Source organism: Anser anser (assembly GCF_964211835.1).
Source record: "Anser anser genome assembly, chromosome: 1".
Taxonomy (NCBI): domain Eukaryota; kingdom Metazoa; phylum Chordata; class Aves; order Anseriformes; family Anatidae; genus Anser; species Anser anser.
Genome location: NC_139720.1, coordinates 57,718,567 through 57,743,613, shown reverse-complemented (window position 1 = coordinate 57,743,613; position 25,047 = coordinate 57,718,567). Strand labels below are relative to the sequence as shown.

Genomic DNA, 25,047 nt, shown 5'->3' with positions numbered 1-25,047 from the left:
ATGTCTTTGTTACAGATATAGACAACATATGCATCTGTCCATGTTCTTCTCAGTTTCTGCAGGCTTCCCCTTTGCTCTTAGTTTATACACTCTTTATCTTGGTTATTTCAGAGGTCAGTTGTTGACTTCACTTTGGCCAGAGTAAATCCTATCCATTCTGTATGCCTTTCGCTGTCCCAAAGCATTTTTAGCGTCTATTAAAGGTTCCCCTCACTCTATCTAAAGTTTGCTTTGGATTTACTCTGAAGGCACTGCATGCTGGGGACCTGGTTTAGCAGGGAGTAGGCTGTCATAAAACAGAGGCAGAGAGCCACAGAGTCCTTCCTCTCACTTTATCTCTTGAGTGGAAATGGAAACTTTTCCAGTGTGTTGCAGTCAGTATTATCACTCAGCCTGATTACTCTTCTGTCCTTTCGTTTGTACAGATTTCTGTTGTCCTCAACCTTTCCTGCTTGGCTCCCTGCTAGACGCTGAAAGAGGTAATAGCACATACAGTCTGGGAATGAATGTGCCATGAGGAGTGCGAAGGGGTCAGCTTAAATGGAAAAATGACAGGTTGTTATAGGAATTCAGCAGTAGTCAGGCCTCCTACTGATAAAGTGGGTAAAGGGCATCTCCAAAGAAGCAAGGCTGCATTGAGAAATGAAACAAGTCTTGGTGGAAATTCCCACTCTCCTCTTCGGGAAGCACAGATTTTCACCAGAGATGCAAAAACTGGAATGAAACCTATCCTGAGGACTGGTGTTAGATGGAGGTGAAGCTGGGATTTACAAGCACCTCTAGAAATGCTGTCTGCAATATGAATCTAAAATAGGATTTGATTTAGCAAGGCAGAATGCCTAGGTGTGTGGCCCACACTACCCATGCAATATCACAGTTACATGGAAGGAGAGGGCAGGAGACCGAGCCGTTTCTTAGGGCACCCACTGCAAAGGTCTGCAAGAGACTTCTCTGGAAGAGCAGGAGTCAATCTATCTAATACACTCTGGTATGGGACTGTTCATCTCCATGAGATGTCTGACTGCCTGCCATTTACAGGGAGAAGAGAGAGAAGAAGAGTTCAGGAAAACAGCTTGGCCAAAAGGTCTATATTCTGTCATACCCAAGGCCTCAGTGGTGATGGGGTAGATCCAGCAGTGGTGACAAGCTGAGTCATTTTGGAAACAACCAGATCGGCTATAAGCTGTCTGTCCTCTTCCACATGCTCCCCAATCAGGGGCATCGAGCTGTCCATCACCTGCCACAAGAAAGAAAAACAGCAGTTAATAAAGAGGTTTCCTGGTGGCAGATGCTTGTTTCAACTCACCTTTCATGCTAACCTGCTTTGTGTCCCCACATCCTTGTCAACACATCTAGTCCGAAGTCCCCTCCATGCTGAAACATGCTAGGGTGGGATTTCACTTAGGTTTTTTTTTGGAAACAGCATGTGCTTCCTCCACTCCCCATCTTCCATTTACAACTTGGAAGCCAACCCAAGGCTTCTGGTGGCTGAAGGTTTTCTAAATCAAGCAAACACAAACTTGGTTCTTCCTGAGGAGATGCCTCTCGTGGATGAGGTCTCTCTGGCATTGTGCTACAGCGTTTTGGGATGACACTGCAGCAGAAAGGGACACAGGCAGACACAGGAGAATGGAAACAAAATGTACTGAAGTCTGAGGGGATGAAGGCAACAGGGACTGGAGGAAAGCAGGAAACATTTGGGATTAATCAACACAGAGCACTGCACCCTGAGAGGGGAAATAAACACCACAGATGCATAATGAATAGGATGTCACCAAAACAACAGCACCCAATGCAGAAAAGTAAACTTATTCTCTGCTTGTCTTCCTGATATTACTGTAATATGACTGTTTTCCAACACGTACCACAACTGCTGGAGAAAGTTGGGAAGCAAGACTGTGGAGATGGGGGACAGAGAGCTGTCAAAGGGTCTTTGAGGTAAGAAATGTTCTGGCAACAACAATAATAAGGAAAGCATAGCAGATCCTCAGCTGCGTAGCAGCTCTAAACGTCTTTTTCAGCAGTTCATCATAAATCAAGTGCTTCACAAACAACAGAATCCCACAGGAAGAACTGTGCTGTGATGGAGTTAAGATTCAGCTGGAGTAAATATAATTGTACCAAAATAACAGGGTTGGAAGACTTTATTTTATTTTGCTTTGATTTTTAAACCAAACATTAAAAACCCTGGAAATGCAGAGTTAAAGATTGCATTGCTCAAGAAAGGCACTGACTCACGCTCAGATAACAAATTGGAAGTGCGCTCCGCCCTGGCAAGGCTGCGAGAGTCCACTATTTGAGTGAAATGGAAAGTTTCATGCATTTTGTTTAGAGGTAGAGGAAATCAGTGAGGTGAGTTCACCGAGTTTGTATTCTAGTCTGTTCTTGTAGAATAACTATTCGTTTGGGTTCATTTCTATAGGTGTCTCACACAAACACTGGAGAAGCCACCTAGAAGTTTTAACTGGGAATTCACGTGAAGAGTGAGTTGGCACCTACATCCATGGCTACTTGGCCTAGGGTGTGAATGAAGGAGGTTAGAAAAACAGATGGAAGTGCTCAGCTAAATGCACCAAGTGGCTTTTCATTCCTCTGTCCACTCTGTAAAAAAATTAGGAGATAGGGAAAGATGTTCTGCAGAGGTGTCAGCGATAAGCCAGGGTGGTGGGGAACGGCCAGTTCCCCTCCGCGTCTCATACACAGGGACTCCTGGGGGCCCTCTGGCAGCTTGTTTCACAGGTCGCCCTCCCTTAACCCCCCCCTTAAAAGCATTCCCACTTCATCTGGCAATTCCAGTTCGTGTGTGAGGTAAGAGGTCTTGGCTCCCTGCAATGCACCGTGCGAGGGACGTGTCCGGCCACTAGATGATGCCGTTACCCTGCTGACAGGCCCAGCCTCGCTCGGCGGCTCCGTGACCCTCCCTGGGATACAGCTCAGTTCAAAACACCCAAATCAGATTAAAAACCCTCGTTTCCCCACCTTAAGAACTGCTTTTCCCTATTTCTGTGGCAGCAGTAGCTGGAGCAGAAGGGGAAGGGGTTGCCCAGGGAGGCGGTGGAGTCACCGTCCCTGGGGGTGTTCAAGGAAAGGTTGGACGTGGTGCTTGGGGACACGGTTTAGTGGGTGACATTGGTGGTAGGGTGAGGGTTGGACCAGATGATCTTGGAGGTCTTTTCCAACCCTAATGATTCTGTGAAGATGATGCTGTTTAATAAAACAGAGGCACCAGGGGGAACGAACCCTGGAGCAGGTCTTGCCTGAGGCAGTGAAGACACACCAGGGATCAGTACTTCTGTGAAGGGCCTGGCAGGGGTGTGAGTTGTGGGAGACCACCAGTATGGGACTGAGCAACCACACGTGTAAGGGAAGGCCTTTGAAAATGGCGGTGATTTCACTGAGCAAAACGACACAGCTGGTTGCCACTGAAGTGGAAAGGAGCACGAGATGTCACCTTGCATGTCCTCTGGGAAAGGCGAATTGCTCTGCACCTGGGCAGCCACGAATGCTAGCGCTGGAAGGAATACAGGAATCACAGATAGATTGCACTCATCCCTTCCCGAGGAGATCACAGACCAGCCATGTGAGACAAGAGGACGTCGGCACATGTGGACCCGGCCTTTGTAGCAGCCCAAGGTCAGTAGCTGCTCCTGAGGCAGCTGCTGTCGCCTGATAAGGTGTATGGGGGGGAGCGGAAAGCAGCAGGGCAAAGAAGAGACTCTGGAAAACCCCCTGCGCCGATCTGACGCTGAGGCCTGAAGGCTGGGCTTGTTATTCCATGCTCTGGTGCGCAGGAGTGTTAGGTGATTTTTTAGGGAAGGAAGGAAGGACACAGATGATTAGACATATCCGAAGGACTGATAAGGCAGTGGTGAGGGGATGGGCAGGGCTCCTCGCGGGGCAGCAGGGAGTGTGTCTAGTAACACAGCTTGACTACATGGCAGGTAGGGCTTAGTTGATCCAGGAGGAAGAATAAATCAAAAGGATTATTTTACTTGCTCCCCACCTGCTCCATATTTATCAGTACAGAAGAGGTGTGGCAAAGGGCTACATTATGAAAAAAGGGCCAAGGGAGAGATTATTAAACCATACACACTGCTGAGCTCTTTTGAGAATCTGGCTGCTAACAGCAGTACCTAACTTGTGCTATTTTGAGGACCTGGCCTTCTGAATATTCATGCTGAATATTCTTTTAAAGTGGCAAAGTTCTTTAAAGCAGAGGAAAAAGAAGAACCAGCATTTGCCGTCAAATTCACAGCTGTTTTAATAGTACGAAATCAGTAGAATTTAGCTTTGAATACGAGCCATGAACATGGTGCGTAAGTGTGCTAGTGCTTTGAGGGGCAGAAAGGTAGTAGGTCCTGTTATCTGCTATGGGAAAAGAAAAGAAGGTGAAGTTCACATGGCAGCAAACACCATAAGTGAAAGATTATTCTTGTCCTGTGCTGATAACTCATCTTTTTAAATCTGATTTTGTTTGCAACAAACCACTGTGCTAAATTGGAGTTCATAGAACTGCCCATCACTACTTCTGCAATTCTCTCCTAGAGAACTGCTTTGCACTGTGAAAATTAATTACTGCCTGCAATTGCATTGTGCAGATTCCTTATTTGTTCAGTCCATTTAGGTGTGCTTTCTTGTAAAATGTCACAGCATACTGTTCCTTCTCACCAAGAAAAATACAACTGTCGCACAGTCAAAAACTTTTTTTCCTCCAGTATCAAAAGAAAAAAGCAAAGTAAAGGATCAGTTTCAGACCAAGAAAAGTACCCCAGGAAGTAGGCTGGAGACACTTAATTAATTGTCAACATCTCTCTCCGATCTGCATAAAGTAGAAAAGGTGCCTGTTTGGCTTTGTTTTGCTCTTTGTATTGCATTACTCTATTCCTTTCCTGTCAGTGTCCGTCAGCCTGGCATCTGAATGCCTGCTCGATGTTGGTACACCAGACCTACTCAATTAGGTTCTACGCTGGCATAATTCAGCATGACCCATCTGAGGCTGATGTGTTTCTTCTGATTTGTATCACATTAGATCCGTTGTTTTTTACCTTGGAGAGAGGGGGTTATTAGTGTGCATTTCCCTCTGCGTGCAGCCTGGTGAGGGCTGTTAGCGTATGGCCGTGCTTTTCATGCAGTCACTCAGACAGGGGCAGATGTGAAAAACCAGAGGTATATCCTGACAGAGGCATATAATCCTTAAGCAGAGAATTACCCATGTGTGCACGTACATAAGCTTATGTGCAAGAATAGATGCAGGGATATGAAAACCACATCTCACATCTGACCATGTATGGACACAGTCCAAACATCCTTACTCTAGCAAGACTGCTTTCTCGCTCTTCCTTTCTCAGCTACATGTGCACAGAGACATAAAAGCGCATAGCAGGGAGGCAGCCTGCTCTAGGGGATGCTCCTCTAGGTGCCGATGAATTGCGTACAGGAGCAGACCCATCAGCCATGGCCCCATCACTGCAGAAAAGACAGAGGCTTGCCAGTGTTTTGTTGCTGGCAACGTGCTTGGATTGCATGGCCTTTGACAGGTCACCGCTCCCCGGGGAGCAGATACATAATGCTGGAATGTGCAGTCACTGGAGGGCTCATGTGGTTCTCATCAGCATCCCAACCCTCAGCGGGTGGGACTTCACTCCCACACATAGCTTTCCAGTGTGTCAGCACCCCTGCATGAAGCCGTAGGCTGGCTCTGCTCGTCTTCCTCGGCTGGCCTGTGTTGGTGGAGTTTACAGCAGGTCAGATGCTGTGCCTCCTTGAATCACATAGTGACAGAGACACTTGCTTACTTGCCAGATTTTCTCTCCCCCAGAGTGTCTCTTAAGTTTCCCCTTTGATTTTCTGGCCAGCTTTTCCTTCTCTGCCCTGCTTGGGTGACCTGAGTGTGCTATCCACCACGTTCCTACTTTTTCCTCCTGGCCTGGTGAGGAACGTGCTGAACCTTAGCTCTCAGAGCCACAGGTTGTCTCATTAGTGGGGCTCTGAGCACAAAAGTCTGTAGCCCACACTGCCTGGAGTAGATCTGTACTGGTCTGTCCTGCTGGTCTATTTTAGTGAATGTTGTCCAGGCAAAAGATTTTAGCAAATTCACCTTTAAAAAAAAAATTAAAATTAAATTGTTCCTGCTGTTTATGGGCTTTCTTGCTTCACTCTTGCCATTTATTCTACTCTCTTAACTAAGGTGCGGCTAGGAGTTTTGTTACTGGGGTTCCCTTTAAAGTGATTGGAGAAAGACACGTTCATTTAGAAACTGAGACTTTCAGTGCACTGAATCACCTGCTGGACATGACTATTTTTTTGTCTGAATGGGTAATGGGGGGACATTAGTATGACTAATATGCTAACATCATGTGGCACCTGAATTCAGGTTGGGCTGAATCTGGGCTTGTTTGTTCATGATTCTGCCAATCTCTACTCGCAGCTATGAGAGGTGTGCTGCCTTTGCAGGTGCTCAGCCTAGGCAGAATGGTACTGGGGCACTGGTGCAATGAGACATGCCAAACTTTGGATGCTGCCAGCAACACTTGCAGGCTGCTATGTGCTCGCTAAGAAGGCAGAATCATATCTGTCCCATGCTGGTAAATTGCCACACGGTGGGGTCTCATCAGCTGGAAAGCTGGGGTGGCCAAGCAGTGTGTGGCTCTCCCATTTCTTTTCACAGTCCACACTGAGAAATGAGGGCACTATAACTCTGACGCCCTGCTGTATGTCTGTCAGTTTACCTGCGACTCTGAATAAGGCCCTTGCATATCAGTGGGCCACAGCTTGGAGGAAACAGACGGACATTCAGGAGCAGTGACTGCTGGAGCATGCACACAGGAGTAAGAGAGCACATTGGTGTATATGAACTTTGAGGGAATGTGTGTGCATGCAGACACACTTCCCGAAGGAGACTTGCCTTCAGGTTCCCCGTGCTCTCACCTCAATGATATAGTCTTTTCCATCTTTGCTGTGGACAGCTTTGACAGCACAAATATCGAGACCACCAAACATTTCCGCACACGCATCCGCCCAGAGTCTGTACCTGCAGAAACCAGAGGCATGGCCTAGGATTAAGTTTCTTGGGTATTACACCAACACAGTCACCCATCCTGCTGCTCAGAGGAGCACAAAGAGATTCTGAAGGCATACTTTGTATACTTCACATACTTTGCCCCTATCTCTTGCACAGGAGATGGACCAAAAAACACCCACAAAAAACACCAAAAGAGAGAATCTTGCCTGAAGTTTCTCTTTAGTGCAGATCGTTTCAATCCTGCCCTCAAAGCCACCTTAAAATGTTTCTTTCCCTCCTTGGTATTTACATCAGATCTCCAGTCGGTTGTCATTTAGCCAAGCTATAAATATTTAGCTCATTTAATCTCCCAGAAGAGTTGGCCCCTTAGCGTTTGTATTGGCTTTGCCTGAAAGCCCTCCATTATGCAGACAGCTTTTCTCCTGATAAGATGTCCAGGATATTGGGGCTGCAATAAGATGGGAAAGCGAGTGCAGAATTTAGCAGGGTGTAGCCACCCCCTCCCTGATCTGTGACCTAGCGGCTCCTGCTTTTTACAATTCACTCTTTCAGTGCCATCCTTTTACAGCCTCCTCCCTCTGATCCCTTGGATGTTGCTCCTAGCCAGGCGGTCCCATCACAGGGACCAGGCACCGCTGGTCAGCGGGAGAGATACAGGCTGCCACCCCTTTTTTCTGTCCCTGAACGGGACCATCAGCTGGTATGAGCAGGGGCCAGGTCTGACAGGTGCCCCCTTAGCTGTACTGGTGTCAGAGGAGGAGAGAGAATGACAAGGGGCCTGTTATGAGGGGGCCGCATCCCCCCGCCGTGGAAATGAGGAGGGAACGAGGCGGCCTGGTTTTATTTCCTGTGCAGCTGCTCTGCAGTCCCGACCATTTCAATAAGAATAATAATCTCAGAGCAGCAGATCTGTAAGCAGGACTGTGACAAGATGCGGGGAGGGAGGGAAGGCCACAGTCTTTTGAAAACGCTGACATTTTGCAGACCCTGCAGGGACTGGGAAAAGAGCTGTTCTGGCCAAAGAACAAGTTTACATCCTTGAAGCCAGCCAGAGTCCCCATAGCTTGACAATATAATGATCAACTTGTGTGAACACAATGTTTGCAGGAAAATGGCTCCTAATGAGGAGACCAAGCACGTTCACACCAGCCCTTGTGAGAAAGGAGGAGCCTGAGGAGGACTGACTAGCACAAGGAGGAGGAGAACTGCAGACCCTGTGAACCAGGCAGGAAGCCCTGCAAGCTGCCCTCACGCACTGCTGTGCTCCCACACCCAGCACCATCACAGATCTTCCTAAGGGACATCTCTAGGTATCTGGGTTTGACAGCCAGCCTTGGGGAATTGCTGCCCATGCCGGAGCCCCTGTTAGCTACCTGGCCCTAGGTGAGCACTGGGAGGCACCAGGGCTGCTCGGGTGGAATAGCAGTGCTATGGGTCAGAGGAGCATATTTATGCATGTGCATCAGGGATAGCATTTGCAGAGTTTTACTGTCATTTTGCGTAGTGTTATTTGGATGTCAGTCCTCTGGGCTACTGTTCAGTACAGTAGGTGCTACTACAAAACTACAATAGGCACTACTACAAAACTACAGTTTGCTTCTACTCAGCAAAACTCCTGCCTTGTTGCATGCACTGATGACTCACAGATTTCAACGGTTTTTGCTGCATTTGTGGCTAGATAGGGCTAGTACAGTGAATTGGGGAACGACCTCTATAGACTGAACCTTCAAAATTCAGCTTGGTAGGTTAGCAGGAGTCTGGGCTTTAATCCTGCAACACTGCAATTGGGGAATGTCTGCCCTTCTCTCTGGCTTCAGCTGTGTTGTAAAACAACCAGGATACGTAATAATGTCCAGTTCCCATAGTCATATTAGCGTCTTGCAGAGTCACCTACAGCATCAGATTAGGTGCTTGGCTTGGTTTCCCTGTCTCACGGAACAAAAGTTGCAGAAGGGACCTTATATGATCACCTGCACAACTCGTACCCAAAAGAGGAGGCATTTCTCTAACCTAGTCTGAAAGAGGACACAAATTCTCCTTCCCCTCCAGGCAATCCATTTCTGTTCTGTGTTATCCTTACTGTTAAGAAATATTTCCTATGCCCAAATGAACCTTTTCTACTATAGTTTAAACCGATTATTTCTTACAGCTTTGTACTAGCAATATAAAGTGTGGGTAATGCCCTATTAGCAGCCTTTCCGATATTCAAAGACTTTGTGCTCTAAATGTTTTCATCTTTGGGATGCAGTAGCGTTCAGCTTGTGGACAACTTCTTCCAGCTCTTTGAAAGCTAACAAAGGAAAGTGAACCTCTGCACTGTAGACATACATTCATTATGCAAGAGTGCACACCTCTACTGAAAAAAAATATCAGTGGTCTGCAACTGGAAAAGGTAAAAAACTTCATAAGCAATTGTTGCATATTTTTCTTATAGGCTCTCTTTTCTCCTCTGAGCCTTTGCTTTATTATCCTGTGACCTCTTTAACTCAATTGCTATATTTCTTCAAATGTGGTGCCCAAACCTGGACAGAGTCAGAATTAACCATGATACTAAGATCATTGGGAACTGGAGATATAGTCTGAAAAAAATCTTAGATTCACTAGAGTTGAGTACACATGTACTATTAATTCTGTAGAATTAATTTCGATTTTATATTTAGTCATAATTTTTAGCCATATATTTATTATATTTCTATTTTATATTTATATAATTAATTATATTTAATTTTATATTCATAGATTCTATAAATCTATGAATAATCTACTTAAAAAACAGGATGGAGAACAAGTGACTTGATAGCCTTTCTGTAGAAAAGGGGTTGGGTTATGCAGCAAAGCCTAAGTTACCATGAGTCAACAATATCACACAGTTGCAATATTAGCAAATATCACAGTGATTTGAATATATGGAAGCATCGTCTGCAAAGTTTAGTGTGAAAGATGCATGAGGCAGTTCCTTCTCCCCTGTTCAGCAGTGAGACCTTAGCTAAAACAGTGTCCGCTTTTGGAAGACTAGTGCTTTCAACACTTCAGCTGACAGATTTTTCTCTCTGTTGAGCAGCAGAAAAACACTTTTTCTGTGTGCGCCTCTCATTAGTAATGTACTTAGAATAACTTCTTGTTACTTCTTATTTTGCACTGTGACCTTTCTGATTTTATCCCTACATGTTTGTGCTTGTGTGCTTGACCTTAGTATGCTGGTCTTGTTTCCTGTGGCTAAATTCACTAAAGATCTAATGATTTAGCAATGTTGCTCCCTAGCTGTACTTCCAGTCTGTTCTCCAAAACAGGACAGTTTGCCTTTGTGCCCCTAGTATTTTTTTAAGGAAATATTTGGTCTTTTAAACTCCTTTATCCGGCCTCCCGGGAGACCTCACTTACCAGTTCTATCAATGAACTGAAGTCAAAAATACAGTTCCTCCCTTCTAACCCAAGAATAGCTAGTACTGTCTTGAAACCCTCTTCCTTACCTCTCTGTCATTGCAATCTGTTCCAGCATCGCAGAACCTGTGTTTGCCTTCCAGTTTCCAGAGATAGATGTCCTCCTAGGAAAACAAACCAAAAACATAACCGTGAACATGAAAATACATCCCTGCCCCATCCTCCCTCATACTGTAGTCCTCATTCTTGACTCAGTGCTTGTACAGGAGGGGATGAGGTGAGGTATTTCCTCATAGAAATCTTTCCAAATCCTGCCTCAACAACACTCCATACAGGATACGTTGTTCAAACTCATGAAAGGCTGAGTGAGGAGTTAGGCAGGGAAACCTCCAAGGAGTCTTGAGTACACATCAAGCTCTGTGAGTACTTTCTTTCTTTATATATCTGGCCTAGGAAAGCTGAAATGTCGGTAGAAGGTCTCCGGGATAATCACCCTTGTGTTCTGCCATCGTAGCATCCTCCGTCTGTGGCAGAGCAACGCTCTGTGCAAACATCTGACTAAGCAGTTCCACAAATGTCAGTTATAACACTCAGCTCTCCCTAACTTTGACTTCAGTTGTACAGGTATCTTAGGAAATATGCTTATATCCTCTTTCCCACTGAATTTTCATTGATCTTACTGTGGCTTACTATGTTTGAACTTGGAGAATTTACAATTGCAAAATGGTTGGAGTCTCATTAGCTGCAACTGATGATTAATTTCCCCCAAATGGTACTGTTGCTGGCAGATCTTGAGTTTCACCATCATCCATTAAGAGATAAAAATTTCCTTTCCTTGACCCTAGGCACAGGACAGACTTTGGACAGCTTGCTTTGACAACACTGTCCAGATAATCCTGGCACAGTGTACAGTCTAAGAAAAGTCGACAAGCTGACAGCATACATCCAGGGAGAATCTCTACGTTGAAAGATATTTAGGCAGAGATTTAGGAGGGGAGTATGATCAAGCATTTTCAACAGGAGGTTTTGGAACCCTCCCTACCACTTCCGTCACCTTTTCAGCATGATGTAGAAGTGATACTTTGAACTTGTAAGACTATGTGGAACAGTCATAATACTGATGTCCTGCTGGACTGTAAACCTGGATCATTACAGCTGATACACAGGGTTTCCTCTTATTCTGGTGAAGGATGGCCTGGTGTCCTTTTTCTGATTTCTCTTCTTAAGTGGTATGTATAGTTGCTGTGAAATTTAAATAGTCTTTGTAACCCATATTTAAAGGAGTGGGAGGAGGGCCAAAGGAGCCTAATTACTGTTTTGAGTAATTGTGTTTTCATACAGTTGACTCTTGCCTTTTGTTACCTTCACCCAACATCCACCTTCCTGCCCTACTTTCTAAGCAAAAGTATGGATCCCTCCTTGAGGTTTGGTTGTTGTGAGTCCTCGATACCCTGTAAGGACAGTGTTCAAATCTCTTTTTCTTTTGATATGTGATTCTTAGGATTACGTTTTCCAGTTCTATAATGGGAAGACTGATGCTTTATTATCATATAGATGCCATCATAGTGGCAGGTGGCACCTAGAGTCCCATTAGCACTGATGAGAACTCCTGGAATCTGATTAGTAACAAGATGATTGAACATCAGTGTTCAGAAAATGTACCTGGCATACCAAATGTAAGCAGTTGAGCCATCTGTGAGAAAACCAAACCACAGCTATACAGTTTTACAAGGAAATTCAAAGTCTTAACTGGAAATGAACCCTTTACCCTGACTTGAGAAGGGGGAGGGTGGGGGTGTATAATTTCTCCCACAATTTCTTCAGCCACATGAGTAGTATTCATGTTCTCTTCACCAGTATTACAACGTAGGTCCAACACATTTGGTGGAATTTTAGGCATGTGTCACATGCTACTTATCTGCTGTTTTGTAACTGGCCCAAGGCATGGGCTAAGTAGGTGTTTGTTAGTAGTGTAAATGTGGAGTCACTGCACTGAAGTCAATGGGAAACTGAACTCAAGCCTTGGGTCATGGGCTGGAAGGAAGTGCATTGAACATCTGGGGCATGAGTCACCCTGCAGTATCCTCCCTCAGGCAGATGCGTGCTAAGTAAACATATTCTGCAGAAATGTTGGTATACAGTCTGTTCTCAGAAGGAGGGTTTTTTTTTAAAGTCTATATGTGTGGGTGAAGGTATAGAAATCCTGGGTAGATTCCATGGCTGACAGATCAAAGCAATTCACTTAGTCTGACGCATGCTGTAATTGCTTTAAGGCTGAGATTTGCTAGCATGACTAATGAATTTGAGTCTTCTGTGTGAGACACCAGTGAGCGCCCTGATATTTCGGGTACTTTTACCTCTGCCCTCTGACATAATAGGAACTCATGAATATCATAGAAAGAACCTTCTATTCTGTCTGACACTGGTACGGAAGGAGCAGCCCACGATCAAACCGGCTACACCGATCCCCAGGCTCACTTCCATAAACGGTTCTCTCAATATAAGTAAATACTGGGTTAGCAAGTCACTTGGTGAATTTTGCTGTTTGCTTTCTTTGCTAATAAGCTTAATTTCTCATTAAGGTGTTTCCCGTTCATGGCTGTTTTTTGTGTGAAAACGTATTTCATTTAGCAAACAATTGTTTGCACAGCTATATTCCCAAATGGGATTAGCTCTTAGTGTGACTGCTTTCTTTTATCAATCATCTGGTATTATTTCTGATCCCTGTCTGGATGAGAGTGTGGTGAGTGCGAATAATAAACAGGGAGAGGATATGATCAGCCTAACTGGGCCTTTGTTTCACGTAGAGGCAGTGTGGGAGCGGGCTCTGGAGCCAAGGCTGGGTAGGTTGGCAGGAACAGGGAATTTTAATGGACATTTTAAACCTTCCTTCCTTTGGCCAGTTTGAGTTGTTGTTGACCCGATCAGGTTTAAAACAATTTTTCTCTCATTGGGTTCACATGAAGCAGCTGAGTGTTCCAGAAGTCCTTCCCATGAAGAATGCAGCTCAGTCATTATCTAGTTTACTTAAATACCTCTGTGTCAGGAATCCGGCCAGGCAACTAGAACCGAAAAATATGTGATCAGGTCCATTTGATTATCTTATGTAACTACGTTTGCGCCAGAGCTATATGGCCTGAGGGTTGGTAAACACGGATCCAAAACTCACGGTGTTGCAGGTCTTAGGTAACATATGAAATGTTATCTGGAGACCTGAAGAATGTACTGCCAGGGCTGTCTACTTGTCCAGAATTTTGTGGCTGGATAAGGAGTGGTATTCCTGGAGAAGCTGTGCTATTTGGCTTAGCTTTGTCTACTGGTTTGCAGTAAGAAGAAACAGGTGTTTTATTGAGCCATGTGGTTACATCTTTAATTGAGCTTGACAACTACTGAAGTTTGGCTGAGCATTTTTTATATTTTTAAACACACCAGTGCTGAGGGTTGCCCTTGTCCCACCTCTCTCACTACCTTGCAGAGCAGGGAGGAGCACGGGGCCACCTGCAGAAATACCTCTGCTTCACCTTCCCCTCCTATGTATGCTTCAGGGAGCAATCACGAAAAATGCCCCTGGAATCCCTGTGTGGTGGCCAAGCTGAGGCCATCTGTACGTGGTGCTGCATGCCCCTCATGCCCTCGTGTAAACACAGTGCCATGATCTCTGGCTGGGGAGAAGACAGGGTGTTGCTGTGGGTTGGACACTGTAGGGCTCCATTAGTTACAAGCATCTCTTCCAAACTTAGCTCCCTGAGGCTGTTGGGACACCCCTCTTTTTTATTGCCTCCCCTGGCTGGGAGGGTGGTGGGCTCAGTTCCCACAAGAGGGCACTGAGAGCTGGAGGATTTTGCTAAACTGCTGGGTAAGATGAGCCCTGTCACAAGGGGAGGTGGGGGTGGTAGGTGACGGCACAGCAGGGTTTTATAGTGGGAACTAACTGAAGCTCAGCAACAGGTAGAGGGAGATTTATCTTCCAAAACAACGAGCTGACAGTGAGTAATGAGGATGATCAGTGGAAGAGGGATCTGGGTTCAGAGGTGGGAGATGAACAGCAGGGCTATTTTTCAAGGGAATGGAGTCAGCCTCCTACTCTGCCCAGAGCAGACACTGAATGAATTGCGTCCACAGCAGTGTGTCCCCCCACCCCTGCCCCCGTCTCACCCTGGCATAGCCATGCACTCACATGTAAGCCTTGTAATTGTTGCCGATTTTCTGGATTCGGATGTCATACTTGGAGTCGATGAATGGCTCGGAGGTGGCGTAGGTTCTTGCCATGGCTACAATGCTCGCCATGTCCCGGAAGTCGTGCTGGTTCTCAACTTTGACCTTGATTGCCGAAAATCCAGCAAAAACATGACAAGTGCAAAAAGAACAGGAATACTTTGTGAGTGGAAGTCATTTCCGTGACTGTGTCACACAATGTCTGTTAAAAACACAGAGCTGAGAACAGAGCAGGGATTGCATGAGAGAGAAGTTCCCCGGATGAACCTAGCCCAGAGCAAATGAACCCCTTTCTCCTTCCTCATGTACAAGCCCTGGCAAACCTGGCACCAAGCAGGCAGCTAGAACTTTGACCAGATGGCTCTTGCTAACGCTCATTGCTTTTATGATGCTTCAGAAAAAATATTTCATCTCTTAAGGGGCATTACTTCATTCAAACATTGAAACTGCTATTTCCCATGTCGGGATGGATGAAAACAGAGCATTTTGGGTGGCCAGGAAATCAACAAGTGAGCTGGTTGCCTGCCACTTCTAGGCTTCCATTCCCTGGCATTTCACATTGCCCCCATCCAGATTGTCCTTGAGGAGAAGTGCAGGTCTCCTGGCTGAAAGCAAGCTCCGAAGGAAAAGGCTGTCTCTGGGGGAGCCCGTGATTCTTGGGGGATCTGTGTGAGCAGGATGCCATGGTGCGTGCATGGGACAGCTGGTTGGGCTTGAGTCATGCTTGGAGATGAGGGCGATAACCTACGAACCGGAGATTTTCTGAGAAGCTCGCTTTTCACAGATTTGGGTTCATTTATGAGAAATGCTTTGAACCTTATCCAAAAAAAGAAAAAAGAGAAAAAAAAAAAAAAAGGACCTAAACAGTAGAAGCTCTAATGATATGATTAAATCTCTATGAAAGCTAATTGATTTGGGAGGGAAACACCGAACAAGCTGGTAATGAGAACATGATGGACAACATCACCTCATCTGTACCATCAACCACAGCATGTAGTCTACTGGCAAAATCTGCTTGGTACATAAGGAAACCCTGATGTTCCTCAGAAAGGGAGGGACGCAGAAAGGGCGGGTTGATTGGCAGAAAAAAGACCAGCGCTCTGTGAAAAGGTTGAACAAGTGAGTGCCTTTCTTTACATATTACCTATTCTTTGTAGATTGGTAACATCTTGAGATCACGGTTGGGGATGGCAGCCCCGCTTTGCTAAGTGTCTGCTCGCCTGTAGCAGCCAGACGGGCTCTGCCCCAGAAGAGCTCTGTTCTGTCAGTGTGCGTGTGTTGAAGGAGGGAGATACCAGACTGCGTGGAGCCGGCTGAAGGAAATGCATGCAGTGGTATTTGGTGTTTCTCTGCGAAGAACAAACAAGTGGTTTTACATATCTGCCTGCAACCATGAGAGGGCAGGAGCCATCTTCACTAGAGAACAGAGGGCAGGTTTGTTGCGAACCTGTTTTACTGTTCAGATGGCTTTGTGTGAGCTTCAGCCACAGCAGAAGCCAAAGGCGCAGCCACATCCTGGTGCAGAGAAGCTCTTGAGAGCTGTACAGGTTGTGGGAAAGGTGAAAAATGCAGCTAGTTTGACCTGTAACCATTTCTAGATGCCTGAGTAAGAAGAAAAATGCCTGGTCTCTGCTTCTCCCCTTGCTGAATGCGGAATGCCCCTCATCCTCCTCCCTTTCGCTGTGGTGAGGGTTGGGCTCTTACTATTCAGGGCCATCAGAGAATAGGAGCAGAGGGGGACTCCAGGCATGTGTGTGGGTGGGGAAAAAAATAAAAAGAACTAACAAACCCAAAGAGGAAATGTAAAGGCAACCTTTGTACATCATGCAGGAGAGCAGCCTTGCTCCTAGCTGGGCCGTTGCCCCCTGTGTCTGATGGGGAGCACCCCGTGCTGGGGGAGCCCCAAAACTGGGCATGCCTCGCAAAATCCCGGGGGGAGCAGCACAGGCTGGGCAGGGGCCAGGTGTTTTTGCTGCAGAGATAAGAGCAGCACCGGGCTGGGTGACATCAAGCGGGAGCGTCCCACCCTGCGGAGATGATGGCAGGAGGGACTGCAGGGCATTACGACACACGCTCCCAGACCCCGCTAGCAATGGGGAAAGACAAAAGCCATTACGTAATGACCTACTTGGAACGAGGACCTCTGTGGGATCTGAAACAAAGCGCTGCTGCGCTTGTGCAACAGATGTCTCTGGGCCCTGGCCGAGGCATTTGCATTCCCAGCCTGAGAGCGTCGGTCTGGGGGCAGAGGAAGGGATGCCGCTTCCCCTCGCAGACCGGCGTTAGATCATACTGCTAGAAGGGGCTTGTGTGCTCTTCTCGTAAATAGGGTTTTTCCTCAAAGAAGTGGCGTGCTAGAGGAAGGAAGGGTGCATTCCTTCCTCCTCTCTCCCCACGGGGACATGAAACACATGTTCTCCCATGGGCTGGAGGATTTTTGGTTGGGTAAGTAGGGCGCAGAGTAAGAAATGAAGAACACAGCAGTTGACTCCCCTGGTGCTACACTGCTGCGCCATCCTCTGGAAACAGCTTTGCTGTCTTCCCCAGCCCTTGCCACAGCCCCTCCCGTGGACTTCTTAGAGAAAGCACCTCGCCAGGTCCCCTTCTGGGAGGCCAAGGCCCTATTTCCCACCAGGCATCAAAATAATCACCACACCAAAGCTGAAATTTGAGCTGCCTCTTGTTAATTGTGAGAGCCAGCCAAATTTGACAAAATAACAACTGTGTCCTGGGTTAATGCTGGCTTAGTCCAGGATACGGTTATTACTTCATAAACAGGAAGCACTCCAGTTACAGTCAAATTAGATTTATTTTCCTGTCTTATCTATCAAGTCCACCATTTTATTAGCTTTCTACTTTTACATTTTTTATAATTCATTTCCTCCTGCCTTGTAACCATTTTACACGTCAATAAAATCTCCATTCTCCTAACAGGAGAGAAAAAAAAGAGATAACCAAAGGCAGGGTGTATGTAGCGTGACACCAGAGGGCATTATTTAAGACAGGACTGTTAAAAATCATTATAGAGCAAACAGTTACCAGTTTACCTAATAAGGGATAAATCTGTCTTCTAAAACGGCAGGTTGGCCAAAAAAACATGGAAGTGAGAAAAGAAAGAAGTTGGAAAGGAATCAATAGGGAGCTATTTTCTCTCTCTCTCTCTCCTTTTTGCATCCTTCTTAGGATAAATGCAATATCCCATTAGCTGCATAGAGGAGTGCAAACAGCGAGGGCAAATAGAGCCCTTGCCCTGCCGGCCTGTTTGCTTAGCTGTGCTGGCTGTTTGAGCAGCAATAGGCTCATTCTGGGGCCATCAGCTGCTGTTTGCTGTAGAGTTTTAGTGACCTGTTGTGAAGAGCTTGGGCCAGCGTGTTGACAAATGCCTTTTCTGAGCAAGAAAGCTCCTCGGGAGAGTCCCTGCTTCCCTTCTGGCTCTCTTCTCTCACCCAGGTACCAGCGGTGCCCAGCACGCTCCCTGTGGCTGCAGCAGAGGGACCTGGATCCCTGGGGACATGCTCACACAGACGTGACCGACCCTTTGCCCAGTGGTGGCACCTCAGAAGCTGATACTGTGACCGTTCCCATCCTCAGCTTTTCCCGGAGGCATTGATCTTACTGCCCCTGAGCAGAACTGGGCAGAAACTTCTGCTTCCTCTGTCTCGTAGTCCCCAAATCCACTGCCTCATACACACACCACATCTTCCTGCACACCAGGATCCCAAGGCTGGGCCCTCCTTGCTCATCTCCAGCCTAAACAGTGCAGGTATTGCCTCGCTGTGCCCTTTTGCTTTCATTAGTTATGTGGCCACAAAAAAAAAAAAAAAAGTCAGCCAAAGTGGCATAATTACAGGAGTTTGCTAGGGCTGCCCTTGCCTTGCCTCTCTGAGTATCATCCAGAGTTAACTCGGCCTCACAGGTTAATCCCACACCACCTGGGAGATGGCTTGCAGAAGCAGTTTCTCTGCCCAAACTGGGTTTGGAGACAGGTTCAGCTGCAAAGTAAATGTCCAAGGCTGAGCCGGGGCTGGGCTTGGCTCTGTGGTGTTTAAGTGAGCCTTGGTAGGCTTGTGAAAATACACACTCTGAGTGCTTTCCTCCAGAGGAGCTGGCCTGTCCAAACAGAGCTTGGGATTTCTCATCCATCTCAAACTGCACTTAGCTTTTCTGAAGTGACTTTGCTCTTTTGGTACAGTGTGTCTTGAGGAACAGCTCTGCACAGAGGGCTTCCTCAGTCTCTCCTTCCCTCTACTCCAAGTTAAACTCTCCTCAGAAGATACCTGATCCAGTTGACACACACGTGGTTTAGGCCTAACTGAATGTGGCTAATCCTTTGACCCACCTCAAAATAATAAATATACAACAGAATCCACGCTTCCTGATTATTTTCAGTCTGAAGCTCTCCAAATGTTATGCTGCCTTTAATGCATTCAGCTTTATAATCCCTATTAACTTCCCAATGAACAGCTACTCTCAGCCACGGGTCTTGGCAGCTTTGGTCCCCAGTACCCTGGATCAGTCACCATTTCCTGTGTCCAGCAAAAGGTTCCAGGCTGCTGTGCAAGAAATGAGGATGCTCTTGCTATTTTCAAGACGGGTGGTACCTCCTCACACATGAGTCAGTGGGAATGCAGTGATTGAGCTGCTCTGTTCTGAAAGTTACATGTCAAGTCATTATTTGTCCTCTGTAAATAAAAATATTTGTTCCTTGACAAACCAAGGCAGCCCTTTCCCCTTCCTTTCCTCTTCAGTGCACCTGGGTTTTCAAAGCACTTACTTTTAGAACATTCTATTTCCAGTCCCTAGAGAGACAAGGTGACGAGCTGTCCTTCCTGATAAAAAGCTTGTGGTATTTTTACATTACATAGTGGCTCTGTTTAGTTTGTGCTATATTTATACCAGAAAAAAAAAAAAAAGTCTTTCCCATCCAGTAAAAGAGAAAATAACTCTGACCACATTATTATGAACAACAAGTTTTTCTTCTACAATGTAATAAATTCATCTGAGCCAGGATTTATACTGGGGAGGTGTTTTCATAATTATGGGGCAGGCATGGAGAGGAGGTGACTCTCAAACTGGCCTAATTAGAGAGGTCTAAAAATAAAGTAAGAGTAGCAAAAAACATATATCTATTTATTATATTTATATAAATATATATAAAGCCACATGAATAGAAACAGTTTTTCCTCTCTTTGCAGATCTGGCAGTTGTTTCTTTCTCATGATCTGATCAGGAAGAGGTGAAGAGACTCTTTGAGTGAATTTGCAGTGCTGGGCTCTGTTCCTAGGGCACTTAAGGGTCATGTTAGCACACAAATGTCAGATATTAACACACTAAGAGCTTTATTTCTTGCAATGGGCTCTGGCATTATGAGATCTGGAGTCAGGAAGAAGTGTTGTTATTCCTTTCTCACTGTAGTGCTCACTCTATTCAACAAAGACCCCCAACAACATCTGGGGTAAATAGGCTCAAACTGCACAATGCTTAAAAATGTCTTAACCTCTCATGAATTGCTGGGTGAACAACAGTTCAGTGCTTTGTGAGGAAGGACCTTTCCTCTCAGTGTCCATCTGTGATTTTCCTGGAAAAGAAAAAGGTCTTTCTCTGCTGACTCCGTTGTAAAGTATTGTCTAAGTAATATTTCTGATATTGCATCTGTATTGATAGGATATTGGACTAGCAGCACAGAGCACTTGTTATGGTCTTCCAGTGCCAATGAGCTATGGGGTGACTTCAAAATTTGGAAGGGGGTAATGATGGTCATAGGAGGGGCTGAGGGGCATACATCCTGATTTTAGATGAGTAGATTGTCTGGGGCCCCTTTGTCTCTCTTGGTGAAGGCTATTCCTGGTGTCTCTGTTCAAGTCAACACAGCGGCTGTTGTTTCTGGATTTCTCAACAGAAAGTTCAAAATATGCCTTTTATTGTGGTTTTATTCATCTCCAACCTGCACCTTACATCCATGCATCACATGGCAAGAGCTTTTCTATCACTGCTGGTACACTGCCACCCTTCTTGGTTCTGACCTTGACTGGTCCTCTTCCAAGCTAAAGACAATCAACAGAGCCTGTTTCTTACAAGTCCTAATGCAGTTATTTTTTATTTTAGGTTTGAGGGTTCTCTGTTCAACCCTTTCATTAAAAAACATGGTGAATGAATTTAGTGAAAATGTTGTGAAAACAAAGGATATGTGAAAATGATAGTCAGACTATTATAATTATGCTCTTTCTAGCCATTATTACAAAATAAGAAACACTCAGCACTTTTGAGAGTGCCAAGAGCCTTATGAACATGAATTAGCAGTAATCATTATAGCACTCTGTTCCGTAACACAGAGAAGATGAAGAACTGTGAAATGACACAAATCAGCCTGCAAGTCAATGGTGGAGCTTGCTGGGGAAGAGGCCTTTTCTTTGTCCAGAGTTTGTCTGGCTTCTGGCCACTACCTCAGTACAAATAAAGAATAACAGTGTCTGGACTTCCAGTCTTTGCTCATTCTTCTAAGTCTTGGTGCCTCCCATTACATGTGATTTTATTGTTAATAAAAAGAAAAATGTAAGTACTTCTTTGACAATTTCTCCTGGTAATGAGATTGTAATCTGAATCCTTTGAAGCACCCATTACAGGTACAGGTACACGGCTCTCTATCTTGGCATCGTTTGCTGCAGTAAGTACTATTTTTAATACTCACATGTGTACTTTGGCTAATAGGTTGGTTATTTTATCCTTTGTTTCTTCAATCACTGCTTCTATACAAAACATGACCTGATGTAGGTGCTCTATTACTGCTTACTTTTTTACACTCATCCAAACCGAAAGCAAACCTCTCTCTTTTCTTATTATGTGTATTTAGAACTAAAGACCTGCTATTTTCTTGTCATCTCTACTTCTGAAGACCAATGCAAAGAAATCCTTTAGCCCTCTGTAATCTCCTCATTGTCATTGATTATTGCTTTTATGTTGTAATGGTTAAAACCACCATAATGTCTCCTGGAAATGTTCCTCTTCTGATTTTCTTAAAAGAACATTTGATAATTGTCTTTTCTTTCTTTCTTTCTTTCTTTCTTTCTTTCTTTCTTTCTTTCTTTCTTTCTTTCTTTCTTTCTTTCTTTCTTTCTTTCTTTCTTTCTTTCTTTCTTTCTTCTCTTTCTTTCTTTCTTTCCTTCTTTCTCTCTCTCTCTCTCTCTTTCTCTCTTTCTCTCTTTCTCTCTTTCTCTCTTTCTCTCTTTCTCTCTTTCTCTCTTTCTCTCTTTCTTTCTTTCTCTCTCTCTCTCTTTCTCTCTTTCTCTCTTTCTCTTTCTCTTTCTCTTTCTTTCTCTTTCTTTCTCTCTCTCTTTCTCTCTTTCTCTCTTTCTCTCTTTCTCTTTCTCTCTCTTTCTTTCTCTTCCTTCCTTCCTTCCTTCCTTCCTTCCTTCCTTCCTTCCTTTTGATCCTTTTGATCCTTCCTTTTCTTTCCCTTTTTTTCCTTTCCTTTCCTTTTTTTTTTTTTTAATGTAAAGCTGTTGTTTTTCTAGAAACCCATAGTTCTGCTTATCTGTATTTCTCCTGTCATTTTCTGTGGTTTCTTTCCATCAGCTCCACCTGGTCTTGAACTCTATTGTCTTAAAAATAGAACAAATCCCTGTTACCTGCTTTTTATACCAATCAACTTATTCTTTCTTTTATTTTCACCTCCTCTCTTCTGTCTCTTTTTTCTCAATACAATGAAATGAAGTGGAACTTCAAGAAGACTAATTTAAAGAGTCTCAACTTTCCAGCAGGCTGATTGTGACTGGAGGAAGGCCCAAACCTAAATCGTAAGGTCAACAGCCCTTCCTTCCTGTACCTTCCCCATTTATTGAACAGGGAGGGCAGTGTCGAAACTCTGTACCCGAATCCACATCCAGACTTTCCTAGTAGTCCCTAATTTCATAATGGACTAAAGTAAACTTGGCCTCAGACCAGTTCTTTCTTCTAGGACCCTGGCTGTCAGCCTATCTGCATCTGGAATGACTTCCTACGTAACCCCCTTGTACCATTGCATACAATTGTGCACTGAGTCTGAATAGAAACCCTTTTTCCCCGTAACTTGTGACAGCAAAAATCAACATCATTAGAGAGTAAAATGGGAGAGAAAGTGAGAGGTGGAAAAAGATCTGCTGTCTTGTGCAGAAGACACCAGTTAAATACTCTGGGGACAGTTTTGTCTGGAAACACTGCTTAGGTTGGGGCACTTCCCTTTGATTCTTCCCTCATTTCTGTAGCCACCCAAGCATCTTTGTTGCACAAGAGAGACACATGAAGCCATCCCTACATTACAGATGAAATTGCAGAGCAGTCAGATACCCACTGGAGCCTCAGGGAACTTGAAACCCTTCATCAGGGAGAAGCTTCGTCCTCCTGGTTTGTCCTGTTTGGATTTTGCTAATGAAATCCTTCCTGGGGACATGTTCAGCAGCTCGCCCTGCAAGCAGCTCTAAGCTGTCTGCATGTAGTCTCATTCAATGACCCCCCTGTGTGTTTGGCATACGGAACACCAACATTTTAGCAAACTTTTCCTGCTTATTTAAATGCAGGTGCTTTAATTCTGTAAGCCACCTCCACCACTTGCCCAGGGATGTGAGCCCACTTCCTCTCTGGCAGCTACTATCTAGACAGGGGAGCATTGCAACCAAAGCAAGAATGATCATGAGAGCTTCTGTGTGCAATCCAGGAAGCCAGAAAGAATTTCTGTTTATGGAGCGCAAGCAAACAAGCTGTACCCAGCTTAGGTCTGGTGTACCTATGTATAATTTTCAGGCAAAGAGAGTGTGAGGCAGGCAGAAGTCCAGTCTGCTCTAGGGAAGTGCTGTGAGAGGGGTGTCAGTCACAGAGTTCAAATACCACCCATTTGGATTCAGAGACGATACACCAGAGTTCCCTAACTCTGAACAAACCACGTTTTAGACAGATAGAGGGTGTTTTTTAAAGATGCATGTGCAAGGAAAGGAGGCAAAAGCACAGCAGGGACATGGTGGCAAAGCCTCACTGAAAAGGGAGCCCAGACACCCCCAGAAGCAGGGGCCGGTAATTCACTGGGGGAATAAAGATCCCAGCGAGCCTGGGAAAAACAAACAGGTCCTTCTGGGGAGCGAACTGTTTTTCAGGATTCCTTGGCAGGCGACCAGCCACTCTGCTTTGTAAAGTCTTGTTCTTCCTAGCAAGGAGGAAAAAAAAATAACTAAAGGGCTCCCACTTTGTTGAATAAGGTCATCATAATGCGCTCAGAAGGACCAGCGCTGCCGTGCCTCATTGTGAAAGCTATGGGGTGTAGCTGTGCATTGCAGGTGCTTGAATAAACAACATCACCACTTTCGGGAGAGAAGAAAATGTATAAAAGACGAGCCTAATGACTTCAGCCCAGCCAGCTTTCCCCCCGCTCTTCACGACCCCCCTCCTGCAGCCCGGCAGCCTGCAAGCCGACATGGCTGCCCGGCTCCGCGTGCGTGGCGCAGCAGCAGGCCTCTTCTCCCCCAGCAACAGCCAGAGCCACCCAGATAGGCCGGGGGACGTCTAACCCCTTCACCGGCCAGCCACACACAGGGTACGATCGCAGGGATGCTGTGCCACGTAGGTATCTCTTTCCTGAAGTTTATGTATTTTTTCTTTTACTTACCTTCCCCATTCCAGCGTGAGCATGTCCCAGCTTGACCACTACAGGGAAATTCGGAGTTGTGACCTGAAAGACAGAAGAAGGAACTCCTCATTAGTATTAATTTCCAGCCATTGTACCTGAAATAGTTTCTATTCATTTAGTAGCTTTCATGCCCTGCTTGGATGCCAATGGGAAGATAAACAGGTCCAATAAAGACCGTCCAGGTGGCAGGACAATTAGCTAGTAGCTCTTCATTGGGACCCGTACGGTCGGAAATAGTGGCCAGGCAGAATTCCTCAGATCTGACCCACTTTTGCTGCCTAATAGCAGTAACTTCTAAACCTTCCTTTTTTTTCCCCACTGTGTACGTGTGGATGTGCATACCCTCATATGCACGTAAGAAAGCTGCACCTGCAAGCCTGAATACGTGAACGCATTCAGATGCTGAAAACATTTGAATTCTAAGAAAGACGAGGGTTGTGTCTTTTTCCACGTGAACTGCTTTGGCCTTTAGCATGAGTGTGAGCAGTCCCTTGGCAGCTCCCATTCCCCTCCCATCAGCAGTGGTGGGGGAAGGCAAGGGGGAACAGGGGCCAAGTCTGGGTACAACTCACAAAGTCCATCTATTCATAAAGCGTCCTTTCTCCTCTAATTTCAGCAGTGGGTGTAGAGAATAAAAGAGAACAAAGAAGGGTTGGGATCAGCAATAAAAATAGAAAAAATTATGTCATGTCTTCTCCCTTGGCTCATGTGATGTTTACATTGGGCAGGGTTCTGCCATCGGAGCCATGCAAGTACATCTCAGTGCACATGTCGGATT

At 45.5% G+C, this 25,047-nt stretch overlaps 1 protein-coding gene across 4 annotated transcripts in view; it reads right to left on the bottom strand.

Annotated features, from left to right (window-relative positions):
* SYN3 (synapsin III) overlaps positions 1 to 25,047 on the bottom strand; it is a 235,377-nt gene that overhangs the window by 11,854 nt on the left and 198,476 nt on the right. For all 4 annotated transcript variants that reach the window (XM_083824343.1, XM_083824341.1, XM_083824342.1 and 1 more), the window contains 5 exons: positions 24,249 to 24,311; positions 14,580 to 14,722; positions 10,492 to 10,566; positions 6,928 to 7,030; positions 1,103 to 1,237 (listed from right to left, as the gene is read on the bottom strand). In XM_083824343.1, coding sequence (XP_083680469.1) covers positions 1,103 to 1,237; positions 6,928 to 7,030; positions 10,492 to 10,566; positions 14,580 to 14,722; positions 24,249 to 24,311 — 519 coding nt within the window. The remainder of the gene's footprint in view (positions 1 to 1,102; positions 1,238 to 6,927; positions 7,031 to 10,491; positions 10,567 to 14,579; positions 14,723 to 24,248; positions 24,312 to 25,047) is intronic.